This window comes from Denticeps clupeoides, chromosome 10 (genome assembly GCF_900700375.1).
Source record: "Denticeps clupeoides chromosome 10, fDenClu1.1, whole genome shotgun sequence".
Taxonomy (NCBI): domain Eukaryota; kingdom Metazoa; phylum Chordata; class Actinopteri; order Clupeiformes; family Denticipitidae; genus Denticeps; species Denticeps clupeoides.
Window position 1 is genome coordinate 13,400,535 of NC_041716.1, and position 23,215 is coordinate 13,423,749.

The 23,215-nt window shown below is 46.8% G+C and overlaps 1 protein-coding gene across 1 annotated transcript; it reads left to right on the top strand.

Moving 5' to 3' along the window:
* Positions 1-1,127: 1,127 nt before the first annotated feature.
* epha2b (eph receptor A2 b) lies at positions 1,128-23,215 on the top strand. Its single transcript, XM_028992739.1, has 17 exons — positions 1,128-1,248; positions 2,009-2,076; positions 3,236-3,881; positions 13,285-13,440; positions 13,760-14,095; positions 14,194-14,315; positions 14,869-15,052; positions 15,142-15,238; positions 15,891-15,946; positions 16,270-16,395; positions 16,858-17,043; positions 17,129-17,190; positions 17,497-17,706; positions 17,781-17,930; positions 18,007-18,200; positions 18,506-18,661; positions 21,307-23,215. The coding sequence occupies exons 1-17, from the start codon at positions 1,167-1,169 to the stop codon at positions 21,413-21,415; spliced, it is 2,940 nt and encodes a 979-aa protein (XP_028848572.1). The 5' UTR covers positions 1,128-1,166; the 3' UTR covers positions 21,416-23,215.

Sequence of the window (23,215 nt, forward strand, 5' to 3'; positions counted from 1 at the left end):
CATCCCTTTTTTCCTCTGGCTTGCTGCTTTGCTCCTGCACATTCGTAAGTGCCCGTGAAAATAAAAGAGGTGTGAGGAGGTATGGGGAGGGGGTAGAGTGTGTGTGTGTGTGTGTGTGTGTGTCTGTGTGTAAGAGTGGTATTGTTGTCTGAATGGACGACTGAAACCCCTGGTCCATCCCCTGTTGTGAAATGCATTGTGGGTGCAGGGACCTGAGGGTCGCTAGGTGCGTCTAGCAAAGTAAGTTTGTGCGAGAGTGTGTGTGTTACACACAGAGAGAGAAACAATGAGTGACTGAGTAAGTGAGTGAGTGAGATTTGTCACAAAAGTATTTTCCCAATTAAAGTTTCTTATTTGTGCAATAAACTATTTTGCGTGTATATTAAAAAGATGTAATTAGATGTGGTTACAATTCCAATGTGAAAATAAGTTCAACAAACGTTAATGGCGGCTCAATGTAAATGTTGCTCTGCTGTGCATTTGAGTTTGCAGCTCTCACCGTGCGCCTGTCAGTTTAGTCGGTGGAGGGGTCTTGAGAGAGGAGGACCTTGACTCCAGAATTCCTCCTGGTTGCTAGGTGATGTCTTTGTTGTCATTTTGTGCGTGGCCCACTCAACACCTCTCACCCCTCAGCCGCCCTTCTGTGAACATGTTTGATGATATATTTACTCATGGATTTCTTTCAAGATTTTGAACTAGCTGTTGTTGTCTCATGTGCATTTAAATATGCTAATTATGTTGATTAAGTTTTTAGAAGAACACACTATTGCTGTTCTTCCTGCAGTGCACTGTACAAATGCTTTGTTCACTCATTTTGTTGTTTTGACTTAGCTACACTAGGTACAGTAAATATTATATATTTCTACAAATAGTTAAAAATGTGAACTTTTTTTATTAATTTTTTAAGATCAAAGATCTTTTTTTTTTTTTTTACAGCAGTAATTAGCACAAGTAAGTTACAGACTTTTGATGGCCGTCGGGTTCCGTCGACGCGACCATAATAATTAGCAGCAGCAGCGGCGGAGGCCACGCCCCCTCGCCACATAAGGCGCGGTGTGGGCGGGGCCGGGGCGCGGCGGCGCTCGTGAATGAGCGAGCGCGAGCGACGCGCGGCCCTGACAGAAGTCGGGAGCTGCGGACCGAACACCACCCCGAGAACGTTTACAATGGAGTACCGCGGGCCGAGGGACGCTTTATTTTTCTACCTATTTATTAACGGCGTATTTATTTCACTGCAAAACAAGGAAGGTGAGTGTTCCGCGAGCGCCTGTGGAAACTGTAGAAAGTTCAGAGCGCGTTTTGCTCCGGTGCGCTGGAGCGCAGGACCGGCTCTCAGCACGGACCGCACACCAGAAGGACACTGTGGTTTCTTTTTTTTTTTATTACTATTTAATGGCTAATTCTTGTGCCATAGTAGAGACTCCAATCAATTCTCATTTCTGGCTGTCAGGTGGCTGATGCCACCTGAGGTGCAACTTTCACCGCTCTTCACTTTCGAAATAAAGAACGAAGAACGACGCGTTCGTGTTATACACTCGGCTTTATTTAACTAATACACATAACTAAAAACGTTACATATTCATGTGGTGAGAATTTCACGTTGCTTGTGATGCGGCGAAGTGAGAATCTTTGCCTCTTTTTAGCCCCGTGATTTAAAAAAAAGAAAAGTTGGCATTAAGAGTGTCGTGTGTATGTGTGTGTGTATATGTGTATATATGTATATATGTATATGTATGTACATATTATTTATTGTGCTAATTGGGGAAAGAATGTTTCCGGTCTTTCGAAATATTCGGAAGATCATGCCACCTGTCTAGAAGAAACCAGTTTGGATGCGGTTCGGACTTTTTTTTTTTTTTTTTTTGCAGCATTCGCGTTATAATCACATAAAAAAATATTCAAGTGTCACGTTTACACAGAATTGTGCGATTGTAAAATGGCGATGCGATGAACGATGCTCAGGGCGATGTCGACTGTGAAATGTTGTCCCCTCTCGGTTCCTCTGCAGAAGTTCTCCTGGACATGAAAGCGTCCGGCGCGGAGCTGGGATGGCTGAAGTCGCCGGACGAGAACGGGGTGAGAACTGCGAAATCATTTCCCTTCAGCTCATTTCTCCTGGAAATCCCTCCTGTAAAAAAAAAAAAAAAAAAAAAAAAAATCAAGAATATCCAGCCTGCCAATAATAATGATAAAAAAAAATGGACAAATTGGCCTGGTTTAAATATTTTTGTTTGATGTGTCATTGCTGATTTGTATATGATGCACATTATGGAAAAAAAGCTGATGGATCACAGCGAGGCATTGTGGGCCATGGGAGCGTGGGGCTGTGCGTATGGAGAGCGTGTCTGGGCTGCCGCTAGGACGCTTCTGTAGTGCACGGCCTGTTAACTCGCTGCCTGGAGAATACTTGTGGCCTCCTGTGGTTTTAAAGCCTGTCTTCAGGGTTTTATAACTCTGGCTGTAATTAACAGTTAAGGTCAGAAGCATGTGGGGCTTTTTTAGACGTCGACGCTCCTCGTTTCTTTCCGCTGCGTAGGGAAATGTCTCGTTTTAGTTTCTTGATGAAAAATATGCCGCTTTTGCATCGTAAAGCAACGCGCCCCCGTGTCTCGTCCCCAGCTTTGCGCTTCTTTTTGAGTGAATTATTGAAAGGCCCTCCTGGCCTGTGCCTGGACACGTTTCCCCAGCCATTCCTCACTATATACGTGTTGCCAGTTAATTGCTCGCACTTTTGCAACTTTTTCCCAGCTACCCTTCATTATAATTAAAGGCTGTCGGGCAAATAAATATTTTGCCGCGTCACGTCCGAAAGCTTTGTAAGGCGTAGAGAGGGCTGAAATTAAAACCCAGAGCTTAGATGTTTTAGGCTGCCGAGGTTAAATTACAGCCCTAATGAGCGTTTAACAAGAGTGTAAATTCTCTTTCGGCGGGCTTCATGATTTTCAGAGCCGCGCAGGGCAGTTTATGGGCGCGTTTGTTCTCCAGTTGCGTGGCACATTGCGCCGCCACCTCGTTGTAACGAATGGCCCATGTGGAACCGCACACGAATGCATGTCACCTGCGTCGCGTTATGGCTGCACCACTGTGCTGCTTGGGTGGTAGTTGACCAGCGGTCACGAAACCCGGCAAAAAAAAGTCCCGGCGACCGCGCTTGGCGAGTGAACTCGTGCTCGATGAAGAGTGGCAGATTGATGGATAAGCGTGACCTTTGCCCCTTCCCGTGGCTGTGTTGCAGTGGGAGATATCTCAGCAGGTGCTGAACGGCTCCTTGCACTACAACTACTTTGTGTGCAATGTGGAGTCGCCGAGCGGCCAGGAGAACTGGCTGCGGACCACCTTCATCCAGCGGCAGCCCGCAGCGTCCCGGGTCTTCGTGGAGCTGCGCTTCATCGTGCGCGACTGCAACACGTTCGACGGCGCCTCGCAGACCTGCAAAGAGACCTTCAACCTGTTCGCCTCCGAGTCCGACGTGGACATCGGCACCAGCTTCCGCAAGGGCCAGTTCCGGAAAGTGGCCACCATCGCTCCCGATGAGATCTCCCATCGAGGCGAGATCAAGATCAACACGGAGACCAAGGTGGTGGACGGACTGTCCCGGAAGGGCTTCTACCTGGCCTTCCAGGACATTGGGGCCTGCGTGGCCCTGTTCTCGGTGAGGGTTTACTACAAGACCTGCCCCACCACCGTCAAGGGCCTGGCCTCCTTCCCCGAGACGGTGGCCAGCGGTGAGGCCCTGCGCAAGGTGACCGGGGCGTGTGTGGAGAACGCCGTGAGCGAAGACCAGCCCCTCATCTTCTGCACCACGGACGGCGAGTGGGTCGTGCCGATGGGGCAGTGCCAGTGCCTCCCTGGATACGAACCTGTGGACGATGCCTGCCGAGGTAAGATGCATTCTTTCCGGACCCCACAGGAAACGCTTTGTGTGCATAATTTTTTATCCGGAGCAGCATGCGGGAATTTTCTGCTTGGAGCGGAGCGCAGGAATGTTGCCTGCAGCAGAATGCCTCTATTGAAATGGATGGAATGCCTCAACCTTCTCATACATGTTTCTACATCTGCTTTGAGTGTAAACAAAAATGTAGCAAACTAGCGGTTTGCCGTAACTATGTTAATTCTTGGTTGACGCCAGATAGGAATTATGCATTTTGGGGAATTGGATATTTAACAAAATTCCTTTACTTATTCCGTGGAATTCCTGCACTTTTCTACATTTTAGTAATCTTCTGACTTAATTCTGTAAAAAAAAGAATTCGAGCATCTTTTGTTCATTAATGCCATGCTAATGCTCCCCAATCATCTTGTCAGCACCTTTTCCTTTGATATTTCGGAGCCCGGCCTGTGTCTTTGCCGTTCTTCTGCATTCTTCTGAGGCCGGTGGGTTCACAACGGTTGCAAACGATGGCGCTCAAGGCAGCACATGGACTGTAGAGGAGGTGCCGTTCTTTCGCGTCCCTCATGTTCCCCGGGCCCCCCGTCCTCCTCACAGTACATTCTGTAGGCGCGGACCCAGGGCTTTGACATTAAACTGTCTCATGACTCATGTAGTGTGCCCTGCGTGCCAGGACCTGTCCCCCTCGCATCTTTAGATTGCACCGCTTCATCGGGTTTTCCTCCTGCGACGGATCCCGCCGAGTATCGCGAGGATCCCGCTTCGTTGGGATCATGCTCCATTAGGTATCGCATGTACCACAGAGTACACGCTGGGAGTGATTACGGCTTTAAATTTATTCGGTGCAGCTTGGCTTATTCTTCCAAGGAGAGGACAGACAGCAGAAGAAAAGCAGACGGTCGGAGAGAGGCGGTGCGAGAAAGTGGGGAGGTGGGGAGGAATGCAAAGGTAGGAAAACAATGCAGCGCTGTGTTGAGCCGCAGATTCGCCCACACCCCCTCACCCCTCCCCCTGTCCCGCCCCACCCTCACCACCGGTGCATTCCTGCTTCCTTTACGAAGGAGCCTTACTGCAGACCCCAGGAATTCCCTCGGGAGAGTCTGGCTGCGGCCCGGAACGGCTCGAAGCAGGAGGTCATGGTGGAGACCATCACTCGAGAGATAACCAGAGCTCTGGGTGACAGAGGGGAGACGGGCGTGCAATTTTTATAAAGGTTATGAATGAATTCATTAGTATTAGTTCCATTTACATTTACAGCATTTATCAGATGCCCTTATCCAGAGCGACTTACAATCAGTAGTTACAGGGACAGTCTCCCCCCCGGAGCAATTTTTCAGGGTTAAGTGTCTTGCTCAAATCCCACTTACTACAATGGTAGTAAGTGGGATTTCAACCTGGGACTTCTGGTTCATAGGCGAGTGTGTTACCCACTAGGCTACTACCACCATCAGTTCAGTCCAGTCTAATAGTGTTAAAGCAGAGGGCATTTGATAGAAGTGTAATTTATTACACATTTGCTATTATTTGCAAATGAAATTTTGGTTTATGGACTAAGGGACACACACACACACACATACACACATACACACATTGACACACATGTGCATGCACATAGTGTACTCTGTTCCTGCATGCCCTGACTCATTGTTGACACTAACCCAGTTCTGCGCTGTAAAGGACGCCCTTCCCTGCTCTTAATCTTCCCCATGGCACAAAAGAGCGCATTCCTCAGCTGACCACACAAAGACACCCAACCTCGGGCCGGCGTCGCGCGCGGCGCCCGCGCCCACGCCCTCCCGGTGCCAGCCCGGGAACCCACTCCGGAGCCGGTGGCACGGTTCCTTAAAGGCCGGGCGGTGGACGGCCGAGGTCCACGCTCAGTTCCTCCGAGGAGGCGTTGCCCCGGTTTACAGTAATCTCCCGCCCTCCCAGTGTCTGAACCGGCACGCCGCTGGTGAATGTTTGAGCTGAAGTGTGGTGAGGCCCGGATAGGTAGCAATTGAGTTGGGTGTGTATGAGCGCCTAAGAGCTGTAAGTAGTGCTTAGGGACGGTCAACCGATTTTTAACCCTCGCATCAGCCCTCTCTCGCAAAGTAGCCGGCCGGGATTTAGGCTTGTTCGGTTGGAGTCGCTTTTTTTAAAAATCGATCGTGGTGTTTTTGGCAGTTGCTTGCGGGTTGCGGAAGTGACACGTACCGAGGCTTAAACATCCTGTTTCACATGGTCCAGGACGCGGCCCTGCGACCACCTCGCCAAAAAAACGCTGTTTGCCGTCGTGTAAACAAACAAGCTTTCCCATCCACAGTCTGCCTCCAGATTTCCAGAAGATAAATAGCGGCTAAGAATTTAGGGTTATCACATGTAGGTGTTCCCATACATGCTGGGGTTGGGGCATATAAATCAGGGGCCTGAAGGAGACACAGTGTGTGGCAGTGGCTGAAATTCACGACGGGATACGAAGAAATCCATATCCGATCCCGGCCATCCATAAACGGCCGGGACGCGGCGCTAAATGATTGCATACTTCTCCACACTTATCCACTGCAAAGTGTGATAAACAAACAAACCATATTGCAGATAAATAAATAAAGAGCCTTTCCCTACGACAACATGCCAGTTCCACTAACTCCCCGGTGTAATTGCACCTTTGACTGCAGAACAGCAGGGGCATGGTTAAACTGTAGCGAGCCCCCTGCTTGATGTGCAAAGGGCAGTCAGATCGCAATTCCTTTGTTATTTTCTTTCCATTAAATGTGACCGTTGAAGAAATATCTAGTTAAAACTCATACGTCCGTCTATCATTTGGGAGCAACAGTCATGGAGGACCTGGTGGAGGTTGTGATTAAGTTATTTATTGAACATAAAAAAGTTTTGCTGATGGTTGATGTCTCTTTAAATAGATCTTCTTCACGAAGCAGTATATGCTGATGGTGCTGCGCCATTCTGTCCACATCCATAACCTTTAGTCCCAGAACAGTTCGTGTTTAACGCAAGTGGCCAATGAGAAGGGGATGCGTTGCATAGTTCTGTTAAAGTAACCCCTTAGCTCTCGCGCTTTAACGCGCCACTGTCGGGCTTTTGGAGAGCATGTGCGTGTCGAGAAGACCTTGTCTGAATGGAGCAGAGTCCACTTTGAGGAAAGGAGATGCTGATAAAGCAGTCAGCGTGGGAGATTCAGAGCTCACGCTGGGCACTTCAGCAAATTTTCTGGGCCACCGGTCCTGTTGTACCAATCCCGGGGTGGGGTGGGGGCGGGGGGCGTGGGGTTGGGTTACTTGTAGGGGGTTGGGGGGGGGGCTCTCCGTCAGATAGGGTGTAGGTCTGGTTTGGATAGAGGTTGGTTTGACTGAGAGTCTGGGGTTTCTGCCATATAGCAGAACACAATTTTTATAAAATGCGGAACGCCCATGTGACGGTCCCCTTCAGGTGTGAGTGCTTTTTCAGTTTTAAATACATAGAATTTCTTAAGTGCGCCGGGTTGTTCCACCCAGCCTGACCTGTAATTACACCCACCTTTACTCTGGGCTAATTTTCCAGGATTAGCTTGTGCTCCGCATTGGCTCTTCTCCTTTGTAATCTCAATCCAACTTGGTTCTTCCTGTTCTGCCACTAAAGATTCTTGGAACTTTCTTTTCCTCCATTTGCATTTGGAAATTCAGATAGTGATGATTGAAGAGTTGTAAGTGTAAGAGTAGCACAAGGGGTCGTGAGAAACGAAGGTTGTGGAGAAAAACGAAAGCTCAGAGAAGCTCAGCTGTTGGTTCGTGACTCACGCCGAGGGAGGGAAGGGAATTATCCGCAGTTGACGGACTCCGCTCCCGGCAGTTGTGACTTGTGCAACATTCCTTTCCCTGTGGATCCAAAGTTTCGCTATTCTCCATGGAGTTTGGCCAACATGGTGTGCGTGTCTGAAGCTTGGTAAATGGCCCAGAGGCATTCTGGGAGAGGCTTCCTGCGTGGCGTGCTCGCGGGGATGGGCCCGGAACGGGCTTTATTTGTACGTGTGCGCGTGTGCATTGCGCTACCAGGGGCTTGTGTGCGTACGTCTGCGCTACGACTTTTTCGTACGGGTGGAATGCGCGTGTTGCGTCCGGCCTGCGTGTGAGGTCAGCACTTTTCCTGCAGCATGTCCCCCGAACACAGGACGCGTTGCGGGCCGGACCGGAGGTGGCTAATCCTCTCTGACCCTCGGTGCAGTGGGCTCAGGGATTCTCATTGTGCCGCCGCATCCCGCGTCCATTCCACCCGGCGCTCCGCCCCGCGCCACTCGGCCCCTGCCAGCCGGAAACAGGCCTCGGTTGCCGGGTGATTTTTTTGGGGGGGGGGGGGGGGGGGGGGGGGGGGGGTTGGTAAAGGCAAGTTAATTTCGTTTTTTCATTAATATAAACATTTGCAGCTCATTAAATGTCTTCTTCGTATTCTTCCCCTCCTTTTTTTTTGTGTCTCTCTCTGATTCTTAAGGATGAGGAAAAAAGGAGTGTGAAAGACGAGGATTAGAGAGTTTATTGTGTGTGTTAACGACCAGATGAAAGGCCGAGGGGAGCTGAAAGCGGAGATGTAATTCTCTTACAGCTGTTCCATTGGCCAGATAATCCCTCGGCCTAACGTGCTGCCCACACCTCCACCCCCCCACCCCCACCCACCTCCTGCTGCCCCCCCAGACCTCACGTTACAACCCCCCCACCCCCCACCCGACCTGCCCTGTTCCCACACACCGTCCTGCTCGGCCACATGGCCACTCAAAGACACACAAACACACTGACAGGCCGTCACGGACGGGCCGTTGAAAGACAGAGGGGTCTTTTCTAGCCGCGCCAGATAAAACTTAACACGAGGGTCAAGCTCAGCGACATCCGCTCGAGATTCCGTTCCGCGTCTCCCGCACGGGGTTTCAATGTTTTTCATTTCGAAAACAACATTTTAACTTTGTTCCCGTTTTTTTTTTTTTTTTTTACTATCATTTAGTTTCTTTTTTTAATACGTTTTTTCAAAACTATTCATGCAGTCTGCATTTACAGCGCACTTCTTACTCACTTTATCCACCATAAACCTCAGGTTTACCTCTATAGTGTCTCAAAATGTACTTTTTCAACCAGAACTCAGAAAACCATGTAAAACGCAACAGTGTGTCAAACATTTATGGAGATTGACGAAATGATAAAAGAATAATAATAATATCAAAAAACATCAACAACATGTTTAATATAATAATACTGTGCATTACCATCAGAGTTCTTGTCCTCACCCTCTTTCTGTCGAACCTGCAATCATAGCGCCTTGGACGTGTGTTCTTTTGACAGTGGTTGACTATGAATGGGTAAAAAAAAGTGAATGAAAGTGTGGTCGCCGAATGCATTTTGTGTACAGGCCACGAAAATGATTGACAGTTTGGACCACGCAGATGTCAGTTTTCACTGACAGCGTGATGACTTTTTTCATGACCGAAGAAAAAAAAAAAAAGTCCAATAACAAGTTGGCAGCGGGTGAACGAGGGAACCTAAACACAGAAATGATGTTGATGGATGTGTATTTTCTCATTACGGCTGAGGAGGAGTTTTTCGTGTTTGGGATCAGCGTGTTATTGGTCGCTGCCTGTGTGTTCTCATGTTTTTTTTTGTTTTTTTTTTCTCTCTCTCTCTCTGCTGGCGAATGTCGAGCACCCTCCTGTCCTCTCTCACTCCCACTCGGTTTGTTTTGCTTGGCCGCCGACTCCCAGTGGAGCGGTAAACTCAGCCACTTTAGCTCTGCGCTGCCTGAGGGCAGGACCGGCCCGTCCCCCGTCCCCCGACTCAGGGCCTTTCTGTTTTTCTTTTGGGCGGCCTGCGGACCCCCCTCCGATCTCCACTCAACCCCCAAACTACACCCTCTGACTCACGTCCCGGAGGGACTCCCGCTGTCCAGTCACCACGTACCTGTCCATCCGTCCGTCCATCTTCACTCCTCCTCGGCGGGTCCACTTAACCCGGACCCTCATCCCCTGCTTCTCGACAGGGGGACCACGTAATAAACAGACTCCTACTTCTCAGGGCCTAATCCCTTAAACACAGAGCTGGAGACGGGGGTGGGTCCGAGGGGCCAGGTCCACGCACCCTTCCTCCCTCCTGCACGTTTCCATTTTTTTATGAAAGAGCGTCCAGTACTCCTTCCCTTCTCCAGAATCTCATATTCCAGGCCTGTGTCCTTCTTGGCTTTGATTGGTCAGTTTAGGAAGGAAGTGCAGAGTCAGACTCACACTTCCTGTTTCCTGTTGTGTCCGGCTCACAAAGCCCGGTGCCCAGCAGCGTTCCTGTGCTGCAGTCCTGTCACTCCTCAACAACTCTGACTCTGTGTGTGTGTGTGTGTGTGTGTGTGTCAGTGCAGGTCACACCCCGTTCACATACTTTACCTGTCAGCCTGGAATAAAAGTTGATTTGTCACACCAGTGATCTACCGATGGTTAATTGCCCGTGCCGGAAGTGTGTGTCTGTGGGTGTGTGTATATGCGTTAATGGTATCGAAGCATCAAACTCATTCCTGTGAAATCGAGGACATTTGTAAGTTGTCATGTTGGCCGTCCGTCTTTCTGCTCAGTTGGTGTCTGTGCATCAAGAATGACACTTACACACACATACACACACACATACACACACACACACACACACACACACACACACACACTTCTTCATCACCATATGCACTCTCGTACACACACACAGCAGCAGACAGCAGACAGAGAGCTATTCTTGATGCACAGACACATATATATGTGGGAGAGCGAGAGAGAGAGAGAGAGAGAGAGTGTGTGAATGTGCCCGGGTGCTGGAATTTGGGGATTTTGTGCAGGCCGATGGGGGGACCAGGCGCATGAATCGGCACAGCAGCTGTTCAGCTTCTCGTCCTTTCATCCCTTCTCCTCTCTCATTCCCCCTTTTCTCCGGGACACAGCAGGAGCCGTTATTCCTCCCCCCGTCTCGCCGCATCCATCTCTCCATCCCTCCCTCTGTCCCTCTGTCCCTCTTGTTAATGAGTTGTAGTAAAGAGGTGGAGGACGGCTCTCAGCACGCCAAATTCTTTTCGTGCTTGGAAACGGCCTTTTGAAACTGGAGAGTGTGTGTTTGGTAGGTAACATACACGTCCCTGCGAAGCCGCATCCGCCATGATGGCGGCGTCCCAAAATCTCTACAGTTCTGAAATATTTTTGTGTGGCACCATGAGAGCATTAAATGATGAAAAGGAACATACACCTACAAAATTGTATCTATAATTATGGTATTATCATAATGTTAATTGAATTAACTTTCATTGACAAACATAATGATGGTATCAAAATACAGTTGTACAGGCCAATTTACACAGTCCGGAATTTTTATTAATTTTTATTAAAAAAATTTAGTATATTATGCCATTCATTGTTGACTGCCTTATGGTGGAAAATAACCAATAAATAATATGGATTATTTATGAAAAATTAAAAAAAAAAAAAAAGTAGTATTTAGGTTGTGCAATGTTGGCCATGATGCTCGATGTCTGTATCTTGTTATTGACCTGGCATTGATATATTGCCCTGCCCTGCCCTGTCCCAACTTTGCCCTTGTTTGGCTTGTTACGCTTTATTGGCTGCATATTTCAGCCTCATTCATCCACCCGGCGTCACCTGCGGCTCCGCAGCCACGCATGACTGCAGTCACTGTTTAATCGGCCGCCCTTCCGCCCCGCTCCGCTGTCTGCCGCGTGGTTTATCTCTGCATCATTGAGGCCATTAACGAAGCCCGTCTGATATCAGCGGCGGCCACTCCCTCCGTCTGAGGAAGGGGGGCGGGGCGGTGTGGGTGAGCGGAATGGAAGTGGACAGAGGAAGGACGTGACCAGCACGTGTTGGAATGTTTTTGGAGAAATGGAGCGGAGACCTTTTCTTTCTCTTCCTGTTTTTACTTTTCATGAACAACTCGGGGAATTCATGTACTTTAGACTGAAGAATTCCTCCACTTTTAGATAGTTTAAATATTATTGTGTGCACTTGCAAAAATCAGAGCGTAGTTTAAACACGGACAAGTGACAGATTTTCTGAAGAATGAGATTAAAAGTGTCTCAGAACAGCTGCAGAAATTCTCCCATCCCTGTTACTCTACTGGACCCCATTCTTCTTGAAGATCTTTCTTCATTCTGACACTGGACGACTTGGTTCCAGTAGTTTTTCATACACATCACCCATTCAGTGGGGCTTGTGTGTCGTAAAGGGGGCGTGGTCATCCTGGAAGACACCACTGCTATCAGGATAGGAATGTTTCATCACCTTCTCTCGACTTCTGTTGAATCAAACCAATCCGGCAAGATTAAAATGTCCTTGTGGGACTGGTGTACATTAATTTTGAGGAATCTTATTGATAATCAGGGGATCATGGTGGGTAAACAGGGCAGTTTTGCTTTTTTTGTTTGTGTGATTTAGACCAAATACGGGAGGTAATTGAAAACTGTGGGATTTAAGCTCTGCCCCTGATGTGTGCTGCAGACTGCTCCCATAACAGTCTTTAGTGTGTTGTTTTTTTATTAGACTGTGCAATTTGCACAATTCCCATGAAAAGCAGATTGCATGCCAAGATGCAAGATACTGTGCATTTTTTGTCATTTTTGTTTAAACGAACTTTATAGATGTTATAGATGTCTTTATAGATGTTTCAACCAGTTCCCCATCTACACTATATGCCAGGTTTTAAAAACAATTCAAATACACTTAAAATGTAATTTAATTGATGTTTTGTTGTGTAATGTAACATCATACATTGTAAGTGTGACATTCACATTTCAAACATGCAAAGTAAATGTCAGACCTGATATGTCTGGTTTAAAACCCTTTTTTTTGCATTTGTAATGGTTTACTGAAACTCAGTTCATGTATTTTCCTTTCAAAAAAGCCCACACTACTGACCAGCAGCACATATAATCTATGCTTAATAAAGGCTGCATTATAGTGCACAGTGTTTCCGTCTAAATGCAGAGGAGTGTTTGAATTTTGCGGAGTGAGGCAGGGCGCTGAACTGTTTGTGTTCCCGAAACCTGTTTAGTCTCTTCTGCGTCCTCGCTTTTCTGTGGTTGAGCTCTTTGCGAGGAGGGTGGAATGCTGGACGACTGGTTGGTCAGGAGAAAGGAGTGGTTCACAGGAAGGGTATGAGTGCATGTTAGTCTTCTTTTATCAACGTTGCAGATTTATCTGTGCGGTTTCATAATCATGAGAGAGAAAGAAAGAAAGAAAGAAAGGAAAAAACTTCAAAAGGAGCTGAGCTGGGGAAACCCATAATTCACCCAGTGTTGACAGGAGCAGGGGAGCAGGGGGGCTTTGTTCAGAGGTTTTGTGGTGTTTTGCGTGGCAGGGTGTTGTGTTTGTTGTGTTTGAACTGTCTCTTGTGCTCTTTTGGCAGAGTGTTCCTCTGGATCTTTTAAATCTGCCGTGTCCAGCGGGCGCTGTGAGGCCTGTCCAGAAAACACAGAGCCCTCCTCACCCGGCGCCCTTATCTGCCCCTGCAAGGAGGGGTTCTACCGCGCCCCCACCGACCCCAGCTCCACGGCCTGCTCAGGTGAGGAGTACATGGGAGTTCACAGTGGTGGCCTGGCTGAGGGAGCTGGCTCATAACGGTAAGATTGCGGGTTCAAACCTGCCAAGGCACCACTGAGAGCCCCTCGAGCAAGGTACCGCTCCCCATGCGCCTTTCATGGCTGCCCACAGCTCACTAAGAGTGATGGGTTAAATTTGGGACAAATTCCGTTGTGTGCACCATGTGCTGTTCAGTTTGTCACAGTGACAAAATGACATCACTTTCATATCCCAGAATGTCCGTGTTCTTTCCTGTTATAGTCAGTAGCCTAACTGCTGTCTTCTTCTCCATTTGTTCTCAGGTTTACCCTCAGAACCATTGAACCTGGCCGCCACCATGACCACAGCGGCGGCGGGGCGGCTCACTCTGTCATGGAACCCCCCTCTGGATACGGGCGGGCGGTCAGACCTGGTGTACAGCGTGACGTGCGAGCGCTGCGAGGGTGCGTCCTGCCAGTCGTGCGGGGAGCGCGTCCGTTTCGAGCCGGCCAGCAGCGGCCTGCACGAGACCGTCGTGACGGTCAGTGAACTGGAGCCCCACCTCAACTACACCTTCGGCGTGGAGGCGCGGAGCGGAGTGTCACAGTTCAGCTCCCGCCGGGCGTCCAGCTCCGTCACCACCACGCTGCATTTCACAGGTCAGAACCGCAGCTCTGACACGCTGACCGGGCACCGGCCACTCCGCTTATTTGATGAATCGCTGAATTCATTCGTTTATTTTTCCCTGTGGCTTCAGATCCTCCAAAGGTTACCAGCATACAGCTGGATGAACGCAGCACCACCAGCCTGTCGCTCTCCTGGTCTGTCAGGAAACCAGTTCCCATCACGACGCGCTATCAGCTCATGTTCCGCAGGAAGGTCGGTTCACTCATACAAAATCTGTCCCGTTGTTCCTTTTCCTATATGTTGGGAGTCATTTTGGGGACATGTACACTATTACATCTACAAAATGTAATATTCTGAAAAGCTAAATCATGATTTATAAAAAAAGAAAAAGAAAAACATGAACTATTCAACCCTTCATCTTGACTGTATAAAATAAGTTGTTATATTTTATATATATTACATATTATGTAGTTATTTTATATAATCATGACAATGATTAACTTATTATATAAGTTATTGTATACGTTAATATGTATTATGAATTCTGTAGGAAATATACAGAAATTGTATTTCTAGTTTTCATGAGCCCATAAATAGTATATATTTATTTAAGTACAAAATAAATTCACATTACATTTGATGTTAGGTTTGGTCAGGAATAGCATATATGAGGGTTTACCTGAATTTTGAAAACATGACCATGTTTTCATCTGTCAAAAAATAAATTTTTTCACATTTACATTATTGCATTTTTATTACTGGAATGAGTGTAGATAATCAGACCGTTTTCTCTTCCTGCCTCCAGGACAGCATAGAAGGGACTGACCCAGCCGTCACCACGTACACAGTCCTGTTCCTGGATAAGAACACGGTGCAGGTAACAGACCTGTCGCCAGCCACGGCGTACGTGTTCAGGGTGCAGGTGCTGAACGCTGAGGGGAACCCGGGCAGCGACGGCCTGGAGCGCGAGTTCAGCACCATGACGAAGGGTACGGCCATCGTGCACAACATTCTCAGTCTGAGTCAGTCTGAGTGTGGGTCTGTAGCAGTGTGGTTTTTTTTTTTTTTTGCTCTATAGATCCCAGCCAGGCCAACACGTCTGTGATTCTCGGTGCAGCGGTTGGGGGCGGAGCCATGCTGCTGGTCGTTGTGGTGGTCCTTCTTCTGCATAGACGGTCAGAATCCCCCCGCTGCCAGTCTCTATGATTCTGTCCCACTTTGTCTTTCTGTTTGTCATCCCTGTCTCATCTCTCACCACTGGGCTACTGTGGCTTTAACTTCTTTCCACCTTCAAACATTCCCCTCTTTCCTTTTCATGTCTGAAATGGCCTTTTCCATTCATCCGTCCTCTTCTTCACCCCCTCCTCTCCTCTTCTGCGCTCTCTCCCTCTCTTTTCCCATCCATTCAGCAGGAAGAATTGCTGTTGAATGCTGTCTGTCATTGCTGAACGAGTGTACGTTCCCAAGGAGCCTGTGTGAAAGGGAGAGAATCAGTGGGGTTTAATTTCAGATAAGGGGCGCCTGCATGTCTTTGTGTCAGCCACTAGTGGCTTTGTGAAGGTGACCCTGTGCCCCCCCTCCCATCTGTGATAAGCCCACCGTAACCACTTGGCAAACACAGACACCTTTTTTAACCAAAATCAAAGCACTCTCCTTGAGAATGGAACCAACACACCAAATTCCAGGCAGCAAAACTCTTAAAAAGACCCAAAAAGAAAAGAAATGAGTGAAAGGAAAGTGTTTAAGCGTGGCCTCCACAACATGCCCTCCATCCAGCACTGAAATCAGACAACTCAAGGCGGTTTTCTTTCTTTTTTTTTTTGTTAGGAGAAGGAGCTCTCACACCAGACAGGGACCTGAGGACACCTACTTCTCCAGCCCAGGTAGAGTGCTGAGTTGAGCCCCTCTGGAACATTCCTCTCTCTGACTCTGCATGTATGAGGGTCATCCTGGTTTTCATTATATGTGGATTACAGCATGTAAATGAAACCCTGTATTTATGATGAATACTACTATCCTGTTTACACAAATGGGCAATGTTCATCATATTCCTATAACTCTTAACCTTGAGAAAATTGTATTAGATGTAATCATAAGTTCTTTCAGACTCCAGATAAGGATTTCCAAACCAAAATAAGGATTTCCAAACCAAGTTTACATGAACGAATGCTTTGTGTCATTTTTTTTTTGTTATTCATCTCTACAGAACAGCTCAAGCCGCTGAAGACATACGTGGACCCGCACACCTACGAAGATCCCAATGCTGCTGTTCTCCGGTTTGCCAGTGAAATCCATCCAAATCACATCACCAAACAGAAAGTCATCGGTGCAGGTCAGGAAACTTCTTGAGGGTCTCAGGAAAACTTTGTAGGGGGGATGATTTATTTGGAACCATGAGCATGTTGGGACGTGTTCCCTTGAGAGAGAGAGACAGAGCAGAGACACTAACAGCAAAATTGAAGTTTAAAATTGAATCAAAATCCCAACTGGTATGAAATTAAACAAACGGCACTTTGATTACAGAGCATGTTGCTCTGTGGCAACCACACCGGACCTCTGAACGAACAGATTAACGTGACCTTTAACCTTTACCCTCTGAGTCCCTTCCCTCACTGCAGTTCTCACGGCTTGCTACACTCTTATTTGGTGTGCAACAGCTGATTCTCACACACACACACACACACACACACATATACCAGAGTGCACTACTGTCACTCAATCTGTGTTTCCCCTATGAGCCAGTGAGGCGTGGTGTGATTGGCTGCTTATCTCTGGCCTGTATGCTTCGCTGTAGGTGAGTTTGGGGAGGTGTACCGTGGCATCCTGAAGGTGCCAGGCCGCAAGGAGACGGCGGTGGCCATAAAGACGCTGAAACCCGGCTACTCTGAGAAACAGAGGCAGGACTTCTTGAGCGAAGCCAGCATCATGGGCCAGTTCACCCACGAGAACATTATTCGTCTGGAGGGTGTGGTCACCAAGTGTGAGTGTCAAGTCTGAGTTTTTTGTTCCAGTATTATATTCATCATTCATCCATGCACTCATATATTTTAATTTGTCATTTGCAGTCAAACATGCAATGATAGTTACAGAGTACATGGAAAATGGGGCCCTGGACAAATACTTGAAGGTGAGTGACTGCATGCCTATAGCCATTATTACCTATAGCTAGGTAAGTCTGAGTCTAAACCGACAATTCTTTAACAATTCATAATTGACAAACCACATATTTTCTGCATGCAGTCAAAACAAGTAGAGAGCCACTTTTTGAAATTATCATTAAAATCATGGTCCAAAAGAAATATATTTTTAAAGCACTTGTTCAAATTTAGTAAAAAATACCAAGGTAAACAATAAACATGTCTGTATTTTTTTGTCATAGACCTAGAGTTGGAAGGGTGGCTCTTGTCATAGCTTTCTTAATTTTGTCCCTCAGGATCATGATGGGGAGATGTCATCGTTCCAACTGGTTGGGATGCTGCGCGGCATAGCGGCAGGCATGAAATACCTTTCTGACATGAGCTATGTGCACCGGGACCTCGCTGCCCGCAATATCCTGGTCAACATCAATCTGGAGTGCAAGGTGTCAGACTTTGGCCTGTCCCGCGTCCTGGAGGATGATCCTGAGGGGACCTATACCACCAGCGTGAGTTTACAGCCCCAGATTGGACTTGTGATCCAATCCCGACGTTACATCCTAATGCTCGTTTCTGACGTTAGGGAGGAAAGATTCCCATTCGATGGACCGCTCCGGAGGCCATAGCGTATCGAAAATTCACCTCCGCCAGTGATGTGTGGAGCTTTGGCATTGTGATGTGGGAGGTGATGGCGTTTGGTGAGCGGCCATATTGGGACATGAGCAATCATGAGGTATGATCACGAAATAGAGATTATTTAAAATAAATATTATTAGAGATATCGTAACATCTCAACCCTCTCTGGGTAGGTGATGAAGTCGATTAACGAGGGCTTCAGATTGCCTGCCCCTATGGACTGTCCTTCGGCAGTTTACCAGCTCATGGTCCAGTGCTGGCTGCAGGACCGAGCCAAGCGGCCCCGGTTCCCCGACATCGTCAGCATCCTGGAGAAACTTTTGAAGAGCCCGGAATCTCTGAAGGCCATCGCTGATTTCGACCCTCGGTGAGAAACACAACGCCGTCATTCCACAACTACAAACACAAAAGCGGTGTTCTGAATGTTAAAACATTATATTTATGTGCCTTTAACTTCACAAGCACGGCACACAGTTGCCATGACTCGCATTGGCTAGGATTGCATTCACGAGAAGAACACATGAAGAGAAAAAAAATTTCACATTTTTATCTGATCAAGCGAACTTTAAAAATTCCTCTGCACGGAACACGTCCTGTGTGTGTTTGTACGACTATTTGTGTGGGTGACTCGCTGATTGTAGATTATTCTTAACGCCCACTTTTCTCCCACAGCGTCTCCATACGGCTACCCAGCACCAGTGGCCCCGACGGCTCTCCGTTCAGGTCCGTTTCGGAGTGGCTGGAGTCCATTAAGATGAGTCAGTACAGCGCCAACTTCTCCTGTGCTGGGATCATCAGCATGGATCAGGTTCTGCAGATGAAGACAGAGTGAGTACAGACCTCTTCACACCATCAATACAACTGTAGCTTCTTACCCACCAACTGACTACTTCTGCAGTTGGTGCAAACAGAGAGTACACCTCAAATAAGCATGTCTTTGTAAAAAATGAATCTGTATTTACTGGTCACACGATGTACACCTTAAAGGGGTGCCTCCATAAAATACATGGTGCGGTGTGTTTAGACAGAGGGTAACCAAGGAAACCGAGGCCTTTTAATTTTGATAGGACAAAGAAGTTCGTTTTGAAATTACTGCTCTAGTTTCATACAACTTGGTAATGGGAACTGGTGCAAGTGGTCAGAATGGTCTTCTGTGGTTGATTAACTCAAATGAGCCACTATCGAGGTCATGCCCATGTGTTGGGGTTTATTTGGAAGAATATCAGAGCGTGTTTTCCATATTTCATTCCCTGAAGACGGTTATTTCATGGGGCTGAATATATCTGTTGGTTACGAAAAAACCAAACAGAGTCAGTGTTCTGTGCTATATCTGGCCCGAGTTCTTTATACTGTTTATCATCCAACAGAATTAATGTTCAACCAACAAGACCCTTACACAACTTTACTGAGCCATAAAAACCCATGGATGGGTGTGACTCAGAGGACTCATGCCGCGAGTTGCACCTTAGAAGGAGAGAACAGTAAACCAGAGAATAGACCCTTTTTTCCAGTGACCTGGTGGTGGAGGCTTGCGGCCGGCCTCCCCTCCTTTCTTCCTTCCATCCCTCCCTTCCTCTTTCCAGCCGGCAGAAACTCTCTCATCCCTCCCATTTAGCCGCAACAGCAGGGCCGCTCTACCACTGCAGCCAGAAACCAGCGTTCCTGCCCGGCGGGCTTGAGGAGAGGCGACTTTTTGCCCTCCACCGAAGGGGGAAGAGAGGATGAGAAGGAGAGGAGGGGCTGACAGATCAGATAGAAGGTTTAGTGTGGCTTGCCGTAGTAGTGGAGGACTGGGGTGCTGCCGCCCCCCCGGTTTGGGAAAGTGGACAAAGTGCAGAAGAGACGTGGAGCTATGGCCACTCTGACCTCCGTTTTTAGCAAGGAAGCAGGGCGAACTATGTGCAGGGAGAAAATAAATCCCTTTGATGTGTTTTTGTTATATGTATATATGTGTTTTTTTTTCCTCTTTTTGTTTTACTTTATAGTTGCATGTTCCATCTGTTGTCATCTGGTAGCACTCTGAAAAACCAGAAAGTATTTATGAGCCCCCGCACCCTCCCCTCCTGCCCAGAGGCAGATTCGTGGCAGAGATTGAGGATTCTTGTTAAGTCATTAGGACTTTAATTAAAGATGCAATTAAGCACTGGATCAGCGAGTGTTGCCTGGCTGCATGGCTTTGCTCAAAGTCTCACTGTTTCCCCAAGTGTTCTGTAGAAGTAGCCACAGTGATCAAAGCAGACAGGGTGGTTGGGGGTGGGGGTATCCTTCAAACTGATACATGTGGATCAGGGCACTTTCTGGACTAAAACATAGCAATCACTACCATCAGATAAACATGTGGGACTCCAGGCACCACCATATTTATTACGTTTAGCAGTTACTCTTCCTCCTCGGTTTATCATGCAGGATCTTTGGCCTCTGTTGGATACGTACGTCAACAAAATGCCAATTGTGCTTTATAAACCAAAGTTCGGAATTCAGAACAGGGTCTAAAAGACGCTTAATGCATGAGGTTGGGGCCATAAACCACCCAATTGTTAATTTTCATTTCAGATTGGTTTAATCCACCATTTTCAGAATAATAAAGAAAGCATCCAACTTTCTGAACGTCTGTCTTGTTGTGGTTTATATAGTGAAATATGTTGAATCATACGTTTTTATACTTAAATACTTGACTTTTAACCTTTTGCAGAATGTTAAATACAGATTAGATTTTATAGTGATCAGCCAAAACATTAAAACCACTTGTGTAAACATACACGTTTCCTTCCTTTCATGACCAGTTTGCACACCATTGTGATTAACAAAATGTTTTTGTTTACTATATGAACTTATCTGTGTCATTTCAAAAGTCTTCAAAAGTTTTGATATACAATGTAAAAATAACCGGAAAGAATACAAACTTTTTACTGGCAGGTTATAGAGTTTTTAAACACACTGGCCAGTCAAAACCAAGCACACAACCAAATTGTGTTAGTGTGCAATATTCCACTCAGTTAATTTAAGTTTCATTAAATTAAATATTGTACCTAAGTAGCTTTTCATAGATGTGGTCCAAAAAAAAAACAAAAACAAAAAGGCTAAAGCAATTGGGTCAAGAAACTTTTAATATACAAAGCAAAACAAAATATTTAAATATTTTGTGCTTACAAAGTTTATGAGGCCTCTTTTCAAAGTGCTATAAAAAAGCAGTGCGTGGGGCAGGTTTTCAAATGTCATATCAAGTAAGTCTTGTTCAGCTGACATCAAACACAAACATTGTCCCAAATGTTGGAATGATGGTAAAATAATTAGTAGCAGTAAATGGCCCTGATGTTCAGGTGCTCTGGGGTGATGGACGCCTCATTTCACATCCTTGTTCACCTTAAGGGACATGGGCCTCAAACCACTACAGAGCAGCAAACTCTGCTGTTTACGTCAGAGGGCACTCCATCGTCTCACACTCCATCTCTCTTTCTCTCTGTCTGTTTCAGGGACATCAAGAACATTGGCGTCAGGCTGCCGGGTCACCTGAAGAGGATTGCCTACAGCATTCTGGGCCTTAAGGACCAGACAAGCACTCTGAGCGTGTTTGCAGTGTGAAGCGCACATGCTTGTTTGAGACTTCTTTTTGTGCGATTGATGCCCAAAGCCTGGCATTGACTGCTTACTGAACTCTGCTGAGTCGTCTTGGGGACCCCTGGGGCCCTGAACTGTGCAGGAGCCATCCAGCCAACCAGGCCAGCATGGTCTCTTAACAGAGACACGTCGCAGATTAGATATTTTATCCAAAAGAGGTGACCAGTGGATGAAAAAAAAGATGTGTAGAGCTGAGCAATGTATAGTAGATGTTTATTTTGTTATTCCTCCTTTTTGTTTCTTTTTTTCCATTCTGCTTCCGTCTATTCTTATCTGCGTGCCTCTTTTCGGGGAAAAAAACACTCAACCCAGTCATCAGTCCCTTTTTCCTGCTGTGGTGGGAGAAGTGGGATGGATAAATGTGGTGAAATCACTCAAGCTGCGCCAAAGTGCCATTTCTACACCCTGCATTTGAGAGGGAAAAAAACGTGAAAGCCCGATAAACTTTAGCTCATGCAGCTCGGACCAGATCCATCAGTGTACCTTAACTGGCACGGTGGCTTTCGGTTTGGGTAGACGCACGTGCATGCAGCATCCATGGTAATAAAAAGTTAAGCAGAGGCAGAAGAAGACCGTAGAACCATGGTGGCTGGAAAATGACAGATCTATGGCAGAAAACAATGACTGTGCAGATAGGATGATGAGGATTTGAACAGGATCGTGTAAAGCCTCTTGAAAGCATACGTCACTGAGAAAATAGCACTTAAAGAACACAAAGAACAGTTTCAGGCACTTGGTTGGTGTCAGGTTCCTGTCACAGGCGTGTCATGTCGGCGTTTAAAATGGAAAAGAATTCCACAGGGGGAAAAAGTCGTCATCCCAGAGCTGTGTGTGGGTTCCAGGACTGGCGTGATGCGTCGCATGTTCTGGAATATGGTGTGTTTGAGTGTGAGGGGCCTGGTAATGAAAACAAATGCTCGTGGAAGGTGGGCCGATGTCCAGATGCCAGCCGGCATGACTGGACTCCATGGTGATGATGATCATGATAAATGAGGAAGAGGAGTGATTGTGGTCGGGAGGTTAATGGGCTGTTGATCCGGGCTTTTTTAAAAAAAGAAATTCGTATCACTGCACAGTCACGTATTGCTGCAGCTTCTCATGATAGAGATTATGATCATGTAGCGTTAGCAGATTTGTTTCTTTTCGGTCAGGAGCATTAAACATTCCTTAGAAATAAAAGAAAAAGTGGGCCGAGTGAAGTAGGAGTGTGTGTGTGTGTGTGTGTGTGTGTGTGTCACTCAGTCCATCCACTTGCAAGACTGAATTCATGCAGAGCAATCAGAGTAACAGTCTTACTGTGGACTTATACTTGACTTTTAACCTTTTGCAGAATGTTAAATACAGATTATATTTTATATATAAAATATAACTACAGGATTTGTGTTTCGATTGATGACCCTTGATGAATATGACATCTGTGTGTGACTTTTTCTGAACTGCCAGGGTTCCCACTCGTGCAAAGTGATATCTGTGTTTTTTGTTAGAACCCCCCACCCCCCCCCCCCCCCCCCCCCCGACCATAAATTCTAATGTTGTTGATGCATTTACCATTTTTGTTTGATGCTTCTGTTCCCCGTTCACAATATGTCTCATGACAAAAGCAACAGATTCTTTATTTTAACAAAATGTCTGGCCAATTGTTTTATACTTAATTTAAAAGTATTTATTTCTTATTTTTATTTATTGTCATAAGAACACTGCATTTGGATTTATTTGTAATTGAATTTTTGATTTTCAATCGCAATAAAGCCTTTATAGCCTGAA